Source organism: Schistocerca gregaria, chromosome 7, assembly GCF_023897955.1.
Source record: "Schistocerca gregaria isolate iqSchGreg1 chromosome 7, iqSchGreg1.2, whole genome shotgun sequence".
Classification (NCBI taxonomy): Eukaryota; Metazoa; Arthropoda; class Insecta; order Orthoptera; family Acrididae; genus Schistocerca; species Schistocerca gregaria.
Genome location: NC_064926.1, coordinates 148,710,649 through 148,729,256, shown reverse-complemented (window position 1 = coordinate 148,729,256; position 18,608 = coordinate 148,710,649). Strand labels below are relative to the sequence as shown.

Genomic DNA, 18,608 nt, shown 5'->3' with positions numbered 1-18,608 from the left:
CCTATTGTTCCCTCAGAAAATTGCAATAATTTCTGGTTGTTTGAACTTATCCTAGTCCCATCTCCTTAATTTGGTAGCTTTTCACAATTTCTCAAGCTAAATTTCATAACCTATAAATTATGGTCAGAGTACACGTCTGCCCTTGGAAATGTCTTATGCTTTAAAACCTGGTTTCCAGATCTCTGTCTTACCATTATACAATCAATCTGAAAGCTTTCAGTGTCTCCAGGTCCTTCCAGACATATGACCTTCTGACATTATTCTTAAACCAAACGATTAAATTTGAGAGATACAGGATTTTAAGTTCAGGTCAATAATATAGCTGTTTTTCAGTGCCAGTTACCTGCAGTGAGAGGGCCTCATCTCAGGACTCACTGCCACGCAGCCTTCTGCCAGTAAGGCTTCCAACAAGAGACTTCAGTGTAGCACCCAGACCTTTCCCTGGGGTCTGAGCATTTTGCTGGCCACGACCTAGTCCTTGTGGATGTGCATCCAAGCATTTTTGATACCTTAGCTGTGAACAGATACAGTTTTTATTCATTACACATTGAAAAAGCATATTATAAGATTCACAACAGCATGACAATATAAGACTATGGCATAGGCAGAACAACATAAAAAATAAGACACGAGGAAATTGTCATTTGGTAAGAGTGCTAAATAACACCATAATGAGCACTCAAGTTAGAGTATATTAAATCATGTGATTGTTGTTGTCTTCAGTCCAGAGGCTGGTCTGATGCAGATCTCTGCACTAGTCTACCCTGTGGAAACATCTTCATCTGTGCATAACTACTGCAACCATACATCTGAATTTGATTCTGTTATCAAGCCTTGGTCTCTCACTACAAATGTATACCCACCACACTTCCCTCCACCACTAAATTGGTAATTCCTTTATGCTTCAGGATGTGCCCTATCAGTGAATCCCTTCTTTTAGTCAATTTCTGTTTTTTTTTTTTTTTTTTTTTTTTTTTTTCCCCTTCCCCCCCCCCCCCCCCCCCCCCCCCCCAAATACGACTCAATACCTTTTCATCAGCTATTCGGTCCAACCATTTAGTCTTCAACATTTTTCTGTAGCAGTATACTTCAAATTCTTCTACTCTGGTGTTGTCTGTAGTGTTTTAGTCTACATTTCTGTACAAGGTTACACCGCAAACAGTTACTTTCAGAAAAAAGTACCAAATATTTAAACTCCTGAAAAATGTAATCTTCTTACTAGAGAAGTTTTATTTGCCCATATCACAATAACTACATACACATATGACTAGTGTCAGCAATTTAAATTGCCAGCTTCACGTCATCTATGTACATTGGTCATTATGCCACTCGATGTAGCACACTGTCATCTAGTCATAAGCATATTTGGGAGCAACTCGTTGAAGGAGATGCAGTGTGTAACATTATATATTATATAACAAAACCATACTTGTGGTCAACCCACATAAAAATTTCTTATAAAATACATGTTGTTCACAGTGTTTTCCTTACTATTTCTTTACTGAGTGTACACCACCAATTATGGTTTTATTATACAATACATAATGTTAACTGGTGAAGCCTCTTCAACGACTTGCTCCCAAATATACCTATGACAAGATGACAGTGCATTGCACTAAGGGTCATAATAACTGATGTGTGCGGATGAGCTGAAAATGTCAGTTTTAATTGCCAAATCAATTCATCCACATATGTAGCCTGTTTATTGCAATCTGCGTAAATAAAACTTCTCAAAATTCAGAGATCAACTCTCCTGCTGACAATGTCAGGTAACCATACTTAAATTTATAATTGGTGCTAACAAATTTCTATTTTTCAGGAAAATGTTTCTTGTTATTGCCTTTCTACACTTTATATCCCTCTAATTTAGCCATTGTCAATTTGCTGCTCAAACAACAACCTGGTTCCCCTGGTATTATCTAATTTAAATACATTTTTTTTTGGTCATCAGTCTACTGACTGGTTTGATGCGACCCACCACGAATTCCTTTCCTGTGCTAACCTCTTCATCTCAGAGTAACACTTGCAACCTACGTCCTCAATTATTTGCTTGACATATTCCAATCTCTGTCTTCCTCTACAGTTTTTGCCCTCTACAGCTCCCTCTAGTACCATGGAAGTCATTCCCTCATGTCTTAGTAGATGTCCTATCATCCTGTCCCTTCTCCTTATCAGTGTTTTCCACAAATTCCTTTCCTCTCCGATTCTGCGTAGAACCTCCTCATTCCTTACCTTATCAGTCCACCTAATTTTCAACATTCGTCTATAGCATATCTCAAATGCTTCGATTCTCTTTTGTTCCGATTTTACCACAGTCCATGTTTCACTACCATACAGTGCTGTACTCCAGACGTACATTCTCAGAAATTTCTTCCCCAAATTAAGACCGGTATTTGATATTAGGAGACTTCTCTTGGCCAGAAATGCCTTTTTTGCCATAGCGAGTCTGCTTTTGATGTCCTCCTTGCTCCGTCCGTCATTGGTTATTTTACTGCCTAGGTAGCAGAATTCCTTAACTTCATTGACTTCGTGACCATCAATCCTGATGTTAAGTTTCTCACTGTTCTCATTTCTACTACTTCTCATTACCTTCGTCTTTCTCCGATTTACTCTCAAACCATACTGTGTACTCATTAGACTGTTCATAAATAAATACATAGTATTCCTTTACTCTTGTTTTCTTTTTTTTTTGATGTTCATTTTATCTTTTTTAGGACACTATTCATTCTTCCAAATCCTGAGCTGTCTCTTACAGAATTACAATGTCATCGGCAAACCTTGAGATTTTATTTCTTCTCATTAAACCTTAATCACTTTTCCAAATTTCCTCTGCTGCTTGCTCAGTATACATTTCAAATAAAGGCTACTACACAGTCATAACAACTTGTCAGCTACTGCCTCCCTTTCATCTCTGTTGACTCTTATAACTACCGTCCAGTTTCTATATGAACGCAGATAAATTTTCACTTCCTGTATTTTATTGCTGTCACATTCAATATGTCAAAGAGAGTATTCCAGTCAATAGTGTCAAAAGCATTTGCTGAATTTACAAATGGTATGTAGGTTAGTCTTTTCTTCAATCTACCTTCTAAGACAAGTCAGAATCAATATTGTCTTCAATGTTCTTACATTTCTCTGGAAACCAAACTGATATCTTCCTGAGGTCAACTGCTACAAGTCTTTCCATTTATCCATAAATATTTCATGTTGTTATTTTGCACCCATGGTTCAGTAGTATTCACACATATCAGCACCTACCTTCTTTTGTATTAGGATTATGAAATTCTTCACAAGTCTGAATGTATTTAGCCCGTCGCACATATCTTGCATACTAGGTGGAATAGTTTTATCATGATTGGTTCTGCCCAAGGTTATTGATAATTCTGAGGGAATGTGATGTACCCCTGATCCATTCTTTCATTGCTTTTATCAAAGTCTCCTTGTAATTTATCTCAGTGTTCTGTAAGTTGTTCTCATAGTGTCATACCTCTTATCTAATACTCGACACCTACTTCCTTTCCCTTTCCATGATATTGTCTTAAAGTAAATTACAGAACATTAAGGAAACCAGTAAGAAAAATGAACAACAAAGACATCCTGTGGCACCTCCAACATGCTTTGCTGAATGATGGGCAAGGAAGATGATTTCACATAAATAGCTTGGTGATGGTGATTTGAAATGTGGTAACAAGAGTTGTGGCAGAATATAAATAATTTCGGAGTAAAGGAAAAAAGTCACTAAATGGTAGAAGCACTTCATTGTCAACAGGTGCACACACACACACACACACACACACACACACACACACACACACACACACACACACACACATCTGTGTAACTAGACTGTGCTGGCCGAACGTGCAATGCTGGGATTGCAGTACAGGGAAGGAGGCATCAGGTGCACGGGCACAACAGCCGGTGAATTCGTGTAGTGCACAGTGGTGGTGATGTGAATGTGTGGACTGGGAGGGGTGACAGAACAGAGGGGGGGGGGGGGGGGGGGGAGACTATCGGGGAGAGAATGTGGGTGCAATGGTTAGTGAGAGTGGGGCCAACAGTGTTAAAAGAGTGAAGGATGTGTAGCAAAAATAAATACCATCTGCATAGTTCAGAAAAGCTGGTGCTGTAGGGAAGGATCTAGAGGGCACAGGTTGTGAAGCAGCCACTGAACTTTAAGAAATCCACAGCACAACCATGGGAACCTGCATGGCACCCTCCTACAACAACTTGTTTATGGGCCATGTAGAGGAAACCTTCCTAGCCTCTCAATCCCCTTATCTCATTTACGTTCAATGATGATATTGTAATGATCCAGACATGAGGCCACAACACTCTATCCTCATTGCTCCACAACCTCGAGATATTCTCCCCATTCACTTCACCCAGTCCCCCTCGGCCCAATTGCCACATTCCTGCAAATTGAGATCTACCTCTGACGGTTCCAGCTGTACCTCTGTCCATATAAAGACCATCAATCACCAACAGTACTGCATTTTGACAGCTGTCAACCCTGCCACACCAAACAATTGCTCCCATTTAGCCTGGCCAGTGGATGGCATAATTGAAGTAATGAGAATTCCCTTGGCCAGTACGCTAAAGATCTCGCAGAAGCCTTCAGATGCAGGTACTACCCCTCAAGCCCAGTCCACAAATAATTTCCTGTGCCATATCTTCACACAATCCTAATCCTCCTACTGTCTGCAAAAACCAGTTGCAAAGGAGCACCTCCCGCATCCATATCACCAAATGTCATCCCAGACTGGAGCAACTGAATCCTGTCCTTCATCATGCTGTCCATCATCATGCCCAGAAAAGATGAACTTCCTACCCATGATCCTTCCTATTACTCCTAAAGTGGTATTCTGCTGCCCACTCAACATACACAACATGCTGGGCCACCACTATCCCACTCTCACATGCAGCCCCTTGCTGCATGTGTCATATACCTGTGGAAGACTAAGCTACAAGCCTGCCAGATTCACTCACCCAGCACATGTACTCCAATCCTGTCACAGGCTTGTCCTACTCCATGTGAGGCAGGGTCACCTGTTAAAGCAGTGATGTCATATACTGACTCAGCTGCAATTTATATTCAGCATTTTATGTCAACAGGACCACCAACCAGCTGTCCACCAGAATGAAAGGTCACTGCCAAACTGTGGGCAAGAACAGAGTGGACCACCCATGGTAGAAAATGTTGCTGAGCACAACATGCTCAAGTTCAATGAATGCTTCACGACCCATGGCACCTTGGTCTTTACCTCTAATAGTAGACTGTTAGGTAGGAGTTAGTCACACACCTTCTGTTCTTGTAATCCTCCTGGGTGTAATCTCCCACTGCACCCACAATATCTACCCAACACTCTTCCCCGCCTCTGTTCTGTCATATCCTCCCCAGTCCATGCCTTTACATTATCTGCATTGTGTGCTGCACGCACTCACTGGCTCCAGTGACTGTGAGTTGCTTTCCTATCCTGTGCATGTGCTGCCTCTCCCTCCTAAATTCCTATACCACAAACCTGCTGTTTCCCTCCAAGCCACCAACTAACCCTCTTCAGCCATTCCTCACTCTTCCTGCCTCTTTCTCCCTGTGCCCACCCCACTTGGTGTGTGTGTGTGTGTGTGTGTGTGTGTGTGTGTGTGTGTGTGTGTGATGACCTTGTTCAGTTTACTGTTACCTGCCTCCAGTTACTTGAACTGCTACCTGCACTGGTTATCAGATCAAGGAATTCTGTCACTTTCAGACCAAGGAGCATGAACTCAGATCAGGAAAAATGTACACCTGTTGTTGTAATAGAAATACTTTAAAATTTCACTCCTACACTCTCATGTAAATGACACTGGTAAGAAAAGGTTGCAAGTGGATGTAAAACAACTATTTCTTCAGTCACTATCAGCTGACCAAGATGTCGTTTAAGTCTGAAGATTTTAAATTGTGAGTTACACACAGGTTTCATCACCTTCATCTTTACTTTGTACATAATTCATACACAACACGCACTGAAGTGACAAAAATCATAGGATACTTCCTAATATGTCATACCTCCTTTTGCCCGGCAAAATGCAGCAACTCGATACGGCATGGACTCAACAAGTCCCCTGCAGAAATATTGAGCTATGCTGCCTCTATACCCATCCATAATTGTGAAAGTGTTACCAGTGCAGGATTCAGTGCACTAACTGACCTCTCAACTATGTCCCATAAATGTTTTATGGGATTCATGTTGAGTGATCTGGGTGGCCAAATCATTCACTCAAACTGTCCAGAATGGTATTCAAACAATTGTTAATAACTGTAGCCCAGTGACAGGGCACACTGTCATCTATAAAAAGCCTATTGTTGTTTGGGAACAGGGAGTCCATAAATGGCTGTAAATGATCCCAAAGTAACCAAACATAACCATTTCCAGCCAATGGTTGGTTCAATTGGACCAGAGGACTCTGTCCATTCCATGTAAACACCACCCACACCATTATGGAGTCACCACAAGCTTGCTCAGTGCCTTGTTGACAATCTGGGTCCATGACTTTGCGGAGTTTGCACCACATCGAACCCTGCCATCAGCTCTTACCAATTGAAATTGGGGCTCATCTGATCAGGCTGTGGTTTTCCAGTTGTCTAGGGCTCAACGGATATGGTCACAAGCCCAGCAGAGGCACTGCAGGCGGTGTCGAGCTGTTAGCAAAGGAAGTCGCGTCAGTCATCTGCTGCCATAGCCCATTAACACCAAATTTCGCCACACTGTCTTTCATGCAGTGTTCCGTGTCTGTTAACACTGACAATCCTACACAAATGCTGCTACTCTTGGTCATTTAGTGAAAGCCATCAGCCGCTGCATTGTCCATGGTGAGGGATAATACCTAAAATTTGGTATTCTTAGCACATTATTGATACTGTGGATCTTGGAATATTGAATTTCCTTACAATTTCCAAAACATAATGTCCCATGCGTCTAGCTCCAAATTCCATTGTATGTTCAAAGTCTGTTAATTCCTCTTGTGTGACCTGAGTTACATCAGAAACATTTTGGCAAGAATCACCTGAGTACAAATGACAGCTCTGGCAATGCACTGCCCTTTTATACCTTGTGTACAGAACACTGCTGCCACCTGTACATGTGCATATCACTAGCGCATGACTTTTGTCACCTCAGTGTATTTATCAAATTGTGCCTTGTAATGTAGGACAGTAACTAACGGCATTTTTACTTTCAATATCCCTTGCCAGTATTGTTAACAGGGTATGTGCTCTGAGTAAGTCAGACACTTGTTATAATACTTTAAAGAGTCATAAAAAGGTCTGGGCACAAATGAGTTTTCCAATTCTTCCCTTGACCCTTATCTGTTATAAACAAATCAAAATCATAACTTTTTAAGCCCTCAAAAACATTGGATAAAATAGGCCTACCAACAGAAAGCAAAGTCATGTTTTATTCATATATGTATTACACGACCTTTTCGTCACTTTTTCCTCAGTTGAGGTTGTAAGGTTCCGAAAAGTTGAAGGCCTGTTCTGTTGTCTTACCTTACAGGCTGCCTCAACAGTCTTGCATAATGCTCCAGATGAAGGTTCACAATGGAATACATGGGCCATAAAGAGATCCTGTGCAGTGTGCATGATGAAACCACACTGCTTTACATTCCGTCCAATCCCAAGGAATGAAAGGTACCGAACTCGGCATTCGGCAATTAGCTTACTTTCCTCCTGTGAACAGAAATTTGAAACTTTAAATGAAATGGAACAAGTACTTTAGAGAAAATTTTATCCACAATTATTGTAGAAATTATACTTTGCACAAAGCTACAAAAACAGTCATCCACATATATTAAATTTATGATAACTGCTAGTACAGTAATAAAAAAATAAGCTTCTTAAACTGCAATAGATTCCAAGTAATTATTTTGACACTATACTTGATAAAATTATAGTTTATCAAAGTTAGCATAAGAGTTATTTCTAATGTATGTACCATTGTTTCCACACCTCAGTTTGTTCATAATAACAACATGGTTCCATTTACAGCTACACACACACACACACACACACACACACACAGACAGAGAGAGAGAGAGAGAGAGAGAGAGAGAGAGAGAGAGAGAGAGAGAGACATCAGTCTAAAATAAGACCAGGCCAATGGTGAATCACTTCCCAGCTCTAGAGTTGAGAAGTGGAAGTATTGAGAGACAATCCAGATGAACCCAGGTTCCTGTTGTTATGTTTCACAGAAAGATCAACTACAAAAAGTTTGGCACTGGTGGTGTGGATAAATTGTGGTTTCTTCCTTCAATAAGGAACACTTTATAAGACATACATTTTAGTTGGTAATAGAATAATGACGCACTATACTAAAGCAAAAATTTCCATAGCCATGCATAATACCCGTCTCCGCAGCCAAGATAACTCTTTGAAACTGAGTAAACTTCAAACCTCTCTGCATTGCCTCATGAAGTGATAACATATACAGTAAAACTGAAGGTGATATATCAATTAAATAGAGCATTAAAATATACATCTTCCACACCACTTTTTTAATGCTGTTCGAGAGCAGTAGACGTGGCACAACTAAGTTTCATTCTCTCCTTTCCTTTCACTTTCATAATCATCAATAACTACACAAATATGACACAGAGACTGCTACCCACTGCACAGAAGAATTGAGTGGCACACATGAACATTTCAAAGGAGGATACTAAAAAATATCACCTTTCGGTAAAAGTCTTTAATCAGATTCTCAGTCACCTGATGAATGACTTTGTCCAAAAGTATAATTATTAAATGTACTCTATATGACGAAAAAAGATACCTGACAGCAGCTCTGCTGCCTTCTTTCAACCATGAGGTGTAAGCAGCTACAGCTAAATGCCATAGCTGCCTAACACTGCAATAATGCTGAGACACTGCCACAGGAATGTAGAATGTATCACGTTCTGTGGCAGATGTGTAAAGAATTCGGACGAAACTCGCTTTTAACTGTTGGGGACATATCCTTGCCACTGACACTACAACTTACCATGCACCAGCAACCCATCAGAGGACTAACAGTAATTTTATTCTTAATGCTTAGGAAATTATTATGCATTAATCATTCCCTGTTAAACATTACCTTCGCTTTGTACCAGCCGAGTGTCTTTCACCTGGACTTACCACAGCACTGGTCCCTGTTATAGACTACTGGCCATTAAAATTGCTACACCAAGAAGAAATGCAGATGATAAACAGGTATTCCTCGGACAAATATACTAGAACTGACATGTGATTACATTTTCACACAATTTGGGTGCATAGATCCTGAGAAATCAGTACCCAGAACAACCACCTTGGCCATAATAACGGACTTGATATGCCTGGGCATTGAGTCAAACAGAGCTTGGATGGCGTGTACAGGTACAGCTGCCCATGCAGCTTCAACATGATACCACAGTTCATGAAGAGTCGTGACTGACGTATTGTGACGAGCCAGTTGCTTGGCCACCACCGACCATTGGTGAGATATCTGGAGAATGTGCTGGCCAGGGCAGCAGTAGAACATTTTCTGTATCCAGAAAGGCCCGTACAGGACCTCCAACATGCGGCCGTTCATTATCCTGCTGAAATGTAGCGTTCCGCAGAGATTGAATGAAGGGTAGAGCCATCATGTCGGGTGATATGCCAGTATGGTGATGATGAATACAGGCTTCCAATGTGCGTTCACCGTGATGTCGCCAAACATGAATGTGATCATCATGATGCTGTAAACAACCTGGATTCATCCGAAAAAATGACATTTTGCCATTCGTGTGCACCCAGGTTCGCCGTTGAGCACACCATTGCAGGCGCTCCTGTCTGTGATGCAGCGTCAAGGAAAATGTCTGCTTGTGACTGTGTATGTGCGGATGGATATGTGTGTGTATGCAAGTGTATACCTGTCCTTTTTTCCCCCTAAGGTCAGTCTTTCCGCTCCCGGGATTGGAATGACTCCTTACACTCTCCCTTAAAATCCACATCCTTTCGTCTTTCCCTCTCGTTCCCTCTTTCCTGATGAAGCAACCATTGGTTGCGAAAGCTTGAATTTTGTGTGTATGTTTGTGTTTGTTTGTGTATCCATCAACCTGCAAGCGCTTTCGTTTGATAAGTCACATCATCTTTGTTTTTAGATATATTTTTCCCACGTGGAATGTTTCCCTCTATTATATAAGCATACTGTTAGCAATAATTGTCTTTATTCATCTCCATTGATGCATATTATGAACAAACATCAGTCAGTATGATTAATCCTGAAAACTAAAATTGATTGAAGATGTAAATTCATATGTAAATTAAATATCTTGGTATCAGTTGTTATTTGAGCTCACCCCTGGCAGCATAATGGAAATCATTGATGGAGCAACTGCAACATTGACTGTACACCACTTGTCATGAGGGACTGTGGCCACCATCTGATCAATTGCATCATTGAGAATATCCATACCAGTGGCCTTAGTCACTTGTGTTGATCCGAGGTACTGTGCTCTGAGTACCTTTTTGGGTTCCTCCATTGGAGTTGGAAAGGACTGTGCTGTGAAAACAGAAACCACAGAACTGTTTAGTGTTATAGCGAACATTTTACTGTATTAATTTCAAACCTATTTGGTACATTCTTTATATTATGAGACAAATATCAGCACAAAGAATAAAGTTAAATTTTAATTTTAAGAAAAATCTTTGGCACTTGCAAGACGAGTAACTAAAACTTTGTGGCTAAATTATCAGAATGAACCGGTTTGGATTTACCAAATAACTGGACAGAAGAACAGATGGTTTTGTTAGAAATGCAGCAGTTAGAAAAGGTGAAGGCACAAATTCGGATTGTAAAGGATGGAGAAGGATACCTCCCATGTTGTTTTAATTGTTCTCACATTCACATTTAGAAATATTGAGATTAGTCACATATGACTTCTATCAATTCTGCATTTGTTATTTCGTTATTTAAATTGGCTAAAATCCATAGTTCAATACATCCCATCACACTCATCATTGTGTTCTGAAAGCAGAGCCTCTGTTAGCCACTAAATCTGTTGGCTGTGCTTGTTTTCCAATACTTTGATATGGTCACATAATATCGAGAAGTACAAAGACTTATGTACATAACTAGTAAATCTTTGGATAGCATAGTGTGTGTGTCACAAAATACAAGCAACTGAAAATCAACTTTATGATTTGTAGCAAGAACTGAAAAATTAATTTTCTTATAAATAAAGTGTAGTAACTGTATGAAATATGCTGCAGTCAGAAAAAAAATCAGGTAGGAAAGCTAGAGGTGCTTGCATCAGTGTACAAGCTGAAGAACTTTACACGCTTTGACTTAGGAGTATGTAAATTTCATATAATTTTGAGTCCTCATAGTTACTGGAAATGTTATTGAGGAGTACAGCCAAAACAATTCAAGTTGTGTAATAAGAAATAAGAAAGAAATCAGCTCCATCCTCAGCGAGATAGCAGGTGTCATATATGATCATATAAAGTAAGCAGTAGAAAAATGTGACTTTTACACATAAAAATGATAAAAGATATGAAAATAAATTAACACCAGATCAGTTTTGATTTTAAGTGGGCATGTTTTCATAATTTGTATTTAGAAATTATTTTCTAAAATATATTATATTTATTTTATGAAAGAAGCATGTGTATAATACAAACAACTAAACATCGGTGGATTAAGAAAACAAGAAAATACCGATGAACAACATATATAATAAGAGGCAGGTGACTGGCAGAGAATGCCGAGTCTTGTTTCAAAAGAATTATTACCAGGAATTCCAACCTATTGGCAACAGTGTTGCACAAATATTGATTATTATCATTCTCAAATTTTCAGTGCTAATTTTCTCATCCAAACTTCACTTTAAGTTTGTGACAACTTTCTCTGGGCTATGCCCCTCAATCATAATGGAAAGTCACTTCAAAGTAACATATAATTCAGTAAATATGTGGCCTATCTCCAGAACAGCAAACAGAGAAATGAATAACTGTATGTGTACATACTGACTAATGCTTGACCACTCCTGTGATGGAATCGCCTGTGTTCTGTTGGCAGATTTGTGGGACGAGCTGCTAGACCAGATCGTCCTCCTCCTCCAGTACCACCTGTCAAACAAAAGTTTGTTTAAAGTCTTCTGTCTTGTCCCCATACAATCTATTGCTAAATGAACTTTGCAAAAGTATGCCTATGGCAACTGGTCAAAATATGAGCTGTGCAGAATCCAGCAAAACTATTTTGTTGGCCAATATTTTTCTAGCAAATTATGTTTTGTATGTTTTCATTATTTAAACACTTTGTATCTAAATGAATATTATAGTTTACATCCTCTTGTACTAAAATTATAAAGTGCTGTTTACAATCACTGCACCGGTACTGAGGTGCTCTCCTCTTAACATTTGTGATTTATGCTGGATAGATAGATATTTGTGATGCAAAGTTCACTGTTTGCTGCAATCAGAACCACAGTTATCCAAATAATAGAGTCAAAGAAATACTTTATCATGGTACCTTATTACAATTTGTTGTTACATACATCCTATATCTACAGGAAGAGGAGACAATCACTGGGTCGCAGTGTAAAAATGCCTCTCCCATGGCTATCAAACTATGTACAGTTTCCATTTTAAAGTGCTACTGCTGCTGCATGCCTTGGGTATGTACCATTGGGTATCACCAATTTACATTTGACCAAATGATTGACTTGGCACTAAAATACAGCTTTCTGTGGACCTAGTGTAAATCTTCATACAACTCTCACCCTCTCTCCCTCCCTCTCTCTCTCTCTCTTAGTCATTTTGCAAATTTTAGAGTAAGAAATTCTCTCTCTCTCTCTCTCTCTCTCTCTCTCTCTCTCTCTCTCTCTCTCTCTCTCTCTCTCTCTCTCTCTCTCTCTCTGTTGATAATACAAACAATGTCTCAAGCTCTTAATTAAAAATGTGCAAAGCTACTCTTCCCATTTGTAATAGCACTGTACTTCTCCCACATTATAACTCCAAATGCTTACAAAAGCCAACAGATGCTCTGATGTTTGAATTGTGAAATAATCCTCCAGCTTCATCATGTAAGAAGAAGAATGATAGATACAAATTAAAAAGGCTTGATTAACAAGTAATTATATCTAGAATACTCAATAAAGGTGAACAAAAAACTGCCAATGTCAAAGAGTTCTGGGTGGAGGGGACAGGAAAGTAAAAAGTTGAGTTGAATTGCTGTCAAGGTGGTAAACTTTCATCCTGTTTAGTTCTCATTCATGGTTGCCATTATTTTAATAACTACACACATAAGTTTTACAAACTGCATTTATAGAAACATAGCATGGGAACCATATGAACTTGAAAGACTGTAACACATCCACTTGATGACTCTCAGGAGAAAAGCATGAAGTATAACGAAGTAACAGTACTCTTAAACTGACATGGAGGTGTGATTTATAGCAAATCCACTATCTGTTTACTTAATAATGACCTGATCTTCATCTCTCAATAGCTTTCATGTCTTAACCAAAAAATGCCGCTTTGTGCCCAAGGCCAATAAGTCTTAGTAATGCAACATCAGTCAGTTGTGAGATAGGTGGTTTGAACTCTGATAGCTAAAAGCCATTTTTATAAATATATATGACCTGGCATACACAGGAAGAATGGTGATTATAATTCCCTCATTTACAGATTGTACACCAGGTAGCTAGATCAAATCCAGAAACTGTTGAAAATGCAAATAGGCACTATTAAAAGACATTTACACAAAGCTTTCAGCCACATCCTTCATCAGCAAAAGAGAAACATATGCCATTTATGCACACAAGCAAGTGCACCACACACACATCTATGATTACCTATCATCATGCCCTGAAATGAGGGACATCCTACCCGAACACCTTCCCACCCCTCCTAAAGTGGTGTCCCAACCTCCAAAAGATCCAAGTCCATCCCTATGCCAGTCCAAATCCCAACCCCCTACCACAAGTATTATATACCTGTGGAAAAACCAGGTGCAAGACCTGCCCAATCCACTCACACAGCAATTCCTATTCCATTTCTGTCACAGGTTTATCCTACCCGATCTGGGGCTGGGCCACCTGTGAAAGCAGCCATGTTATTCACCAGTTCTGCTGCAATCATTTACACTAGCATGACTACCAAACAGCTGTCCGCCATGTCCCCACACCCTCCATCCTGCTCTCTGCCAATGCACCCACCCATCTTTTCCTGCTCCTGTCCTTTTTTGCTCCTTTGTTCCCCACCTCCCTCCCCCTCAACCTCATGACCCTGCAACTGTTGAAATTCTAGTGCATACACATCCACCAGACAGTGTTCCTCTCTCCCACCACCTGTGTACTACTAATTCTTCCCCTCCCCCATCCCTTCCAGATTGCTACTTCCATCCCATGTGATAAATGCATTTCGGACTGAGTTATGTGTCCATGAGATGTGCTTGCTTGTGTGTATGAATGGTGTGTGTTTCAATATTATGAAAATGAAAGTTGCTACTCACCATATAGTGAAGATGCTGAGTCGCAAATAAGCACAACAAAAAGACTGTCACAAATAAAGCTTTCGCCCAGTAAGGCCTTTGTCAACACTAGATGACACACACACACACACACACACACACACACACACACACACACGCGCGCGCGCGCGCGCACCAACATACACGACGGGCGTCCTAAACCACATTGTGAGCAACAGGACCATTGTATGATAGGAGTGGCGGCTGGATGGGGGAAGGAGGAGGGTGGGATGGAGAGAGGGAGGGCGAGAGGATGGTATGGTAGGTGTGACAGACAGTGAATTTCTGCTGGTTAGACGGAGGGGGGGGGGGGGGAGTAGTGGAAGAGGAGAGATTTAAAAAGACTGGGTGTGATGGTGAAATGACAGCTGTGTAGTACTGGAATGGGAACAGGGAAGGGGCTGGATGGGCAAGGAAATGGCTAATGAAGGTTGAGACCAGGATGGCTATGGGATCACAATGCCCTGCTCATCACCATTGATGCCACCTTCCTTTACACTAACATTCCTAATGCCCATGGCCTTACCACTATTGAACACTACCTTTCCCAATGTCTGATGGATTCCAAACCAACAATCTCCTTCCTAGTCACCCTGACCAACTATATCCTCACCCACAATTACTTCTGCTTTGAAAGCATTACCTACAAATAAATCCAGGGTATGTCTCTGGGAACCAGCAAGGCACCATCCTATGCCAACCTGCTCATGGGCCATCTAGAGGAATCCTTCCTAAAATCCAGTATCTTAAACGCCTCACCTGGTTCAGATTCACTGATGACATCTTTGCTGTCTGGATGAGGTAAAGAGCACCGTATCCACATTCCTCCAGAACCTCAACAACTTCTCCCCCATTTACTTCACCTGGTCCTACTGAACCCAACAAGCCACCTTCATAGGTGTTGACCTCCACCTCAAAGATGGCTACATCAGTACCTCCGTCCATATCAGACCTACTAACCAACAGCATTACCTCCACTTCGACAGCTGCCACCCTTTCCACACCAAGAAGTCCCTTCTATACAGCTTAACCACCTGTGGTCGTCGCATCTGCAGTGACGAGTGGCTGCTCTCGAAATATATCGAGGGTCCTACTGAAGCCTTCACAGACCAGAATTATCCTCCCCCCCCCCCCCCCCCAAAAAAAAAATACTACCGTGCCTTGTCTCTCCAGTCTCTCACTATTTCCCAAAGTCGTATGGGCTGGGCACAGAGGAGTATTCCCCTCGCAATTGAATTACATTCTCTGCCAAGGTTCCAACTACCTCTCATTGTGCCCTGAAATGAGAAATGTCCTGCCCACTATCCCTCCCCCCCCTCCCCCAGTGGTATTCCACTGTCCACCGAATTTATACAATACGATCGTCCATCCTTACACAACCCTTGCTCCCATCCTCTTACCTCATGGCTCATACCCCTGTAATAGACCTAGATGCAAGACCGGTCCCATACACCCTCCCACCACCATCACCTACTCCAGTCTGGTCACAAACATCAACTATCCCATCAAAGGCAGTGCTTCCTGTGAAACCAGTCATATGATGTACAATCTAAGCTGCAACCACTGTGGTGCATTCTACGTGGGCATAACAACCAACAAACTGTCTGCCCACATGAATGACCACTGATAAACTGTGGCCAATAAGCATGTGGGCCACCCTGTTGCTGAGCACGCTGCCAAACACAACATCCTTCATTTCAATGACTGATTCACAGCCTGTGCCACATGGATCCTTCCCACCAGCATCAGCTTTTCCGAATTGTGCAGGTGGGAACTCTCCCCACAATACATCATAATTCTCATAATCCTTCTGGCCTCAACCTTTGTTAGTCACTGTCCTCACCCATCCAGCCCCTTCCCTGTTCCCATGCCAGCACTACACAGCCGTCATTGCACCATCACACCCAGTCATTTTAATTTTCTCCTTTTCCGCTACTTCCCTTCCCCCTCCTTCCCCACCTCTCCCCTGCCCTCCGTCTAACCTGCAGCACTTCACTGTCTACCCCCTCCCCCCCTCTTAACCTACCATCCCTCACCCTCCGCACCCCAGCCTCTTCCTTAACCCCACCCAGTCACCACTCACATCATGCACTGGTGGTGCTGCTCACAGTGTGGTTTCAGTTGCCTGAGACTGCAGTCGTGTGTGTGAGTTGTATTTGCATGAAGGTGTGTGTGTGTGTCATCTAATGTTGACAAAGGCCTTACTGGCCTTATTTGTGACAGTCTTTTTGATGTGCCTATCTGCGACTCAGCATCTCCGCTACATGGTGAGCAGCAGCTTTCCTTTTCATAATATTGTTACTTTCCATCCTGGATCTTCCATTATTTAATGGTACATGTTTCTCTTTTTCTGATGAAGCCTTTGGCCTAAAACTTTGTGTAAGTGTCTTTTAATTGTGCCTGTCTGCAACTTAGCATGTCTTCTTTACGGTAAGTAGAAATCTATCTTTTCCTATGTTGTTATGTATTCCTAAGTGGAGTACATTATTTGTTTTAAGGAATTAGGTCACATAAGGCAGTCAATGATGAACCATTCATCCAATGACGATGCTAAACTTAACACTCTTCCTGTTGCTCTTGCAGGGAAACAAGAGTTTCATCTTGTTCTGTTCTTTAATTTTCATCAACATCCACAGAAACTTAGGCACACATGCACATTTTCAGGCAACAAATCCCGGAAGTCACTAAGCTGTGTAGATTGTCCTGGAAAGTACTTTGGTAAGTTGTACAGTACTGACCTACAGCTATCCCAAATTCACATGAACATAGACTTTAATCATGTATTATAAATAAATCAAGGAATTTGGTAATCACTAAATTTAAATAGGTGTGTTACTTACTAATATCAATGGGTTTTGCCAGATTCTGCTGTAGACTTCGCTCAATCATTATTTTCTTGCAGATGTCTCTAAGAGTATTGGCAATCGTCCTGGCAGGAATATCACAACGGAACACATGGCACATGTGTTTCCTTGTTGTACGATCACGAGCCACATAAGCAAAGTCTCTGTAAGAAATTACCACAGTAAATTATTGTTTACAATGTAGACAGTTAAATGCAACACAAAAGTTAAACTAGTGGCAAAACAACTAAATATACACAGTTAACTCAAAATACAGAAACAAAAATATTGAACACTGTGCCTTTCAGCACTACTACTACTACTACACACACACACACACACACACACACACACACACACACACTGATTTAAATTCCTCTGCTCTTGTTTTCAGTAAACCAGAAAGGATAAAGTACAACTAGAGTACGTAATTATGACAGTGACTTAATTTAGATAGAGGCCTGATAAATACATTGAGAGGATAAAGGAGTGAATTATGGGCACATGAAGAAAACAGCTTTCTATAGGAAGACCTCAAATTATTTAGGAGGACACAGTGAAAAGAGAATAGTAGTATGAGAAATGTAACGAACCAAGAACTTTAGATGGTATAATTATGTAGGAAAATTCTGGTGGAATGTAATGTATCCTATTTCATCCCTATACCACTCCCACTCTTGACCCCTTGCCACTGGGGTCACATCCCTCTGGAAGGCCTCAATGCAAGACCTGCCCAACACACACACCCATCAGTTACTACTCAAGTTCTGTCACTGGCTTATCCTACCCAACCAGGGGCTGGGCCACCTGTGAAAGCAGCCATGTTATTTACCAGCTCTGCTGCAATCATTTCGCAGATTTTTACACTATCATGACTAACAAACAGACACTGTACCACCTGTGGAAGAAGCCATGTTATATATCATTTCTGCTGCAATCAGTGCATAACTTTTTATGTCATTATAACAACTAACCAACTGTCAACCTGAATGAATGGCTACTGCTGAGCTATAGCCATGAACAAAATAGATGATCTGATGTCACAACATGCAGCTGTGCATAACATGCTTGATATCAGTGGCTGCTTTATGACCCAGACTATCTATATCCTTCACTCCACAACCAGCTTTTCTGATTTACACATATGAGAGTTATACTTGAAACACTTCCTTCACTCCTCAAAACATCCTGTCCCCACACCCTCTGCCCGACAACTTCCCTTCCTCTGTCCATCATCCATTCCCAGTTCATGTGT

The 18,608-nt window shown here is 41.0% G+C and overlaps 1 protein-coding gene across 1 annotated transcript in view; it reads right to left on the bottom strand.

Annotated features, from left to right (window-relative positions):
• LOC126281320 (protein Fe65 homolog) overlaps positions 1 to 18,608 on the bottom strand; it is an 821,707-nt gene that overhangs the window by 15,518 nt on the left and 787,581 nt on the right. Inside the window, exons 10-14 of the mRNA XM_049980168.1 lie at positions 17,351 to 17,517; positions 12,005 to 12,106; positions 10,336 to 10,538; positions 7,529 to 7,708; positions 344 to 514 (exon numbers count right to left, since the gene is read on the bottom strand). Of these exons, the coding sequence (XP_049836125.1) occupies positions 365 to 514; positions 7,529 to 7,708; positions 10,336 to 10,538; positions 12,005 to 12,106; positions 17,351 to 17,517 (802 nt within the window). The 3' untranslated portion in view covers positions 344 to 364. The remainder of the gene's footprint in view (positions 1 to 343; positions 515 to 7,528; positions 7,709 to 10,335; positions 10,539 to 12,004; positions 12,107 to 17,350; positions 17,518 to 18,608) is intronic.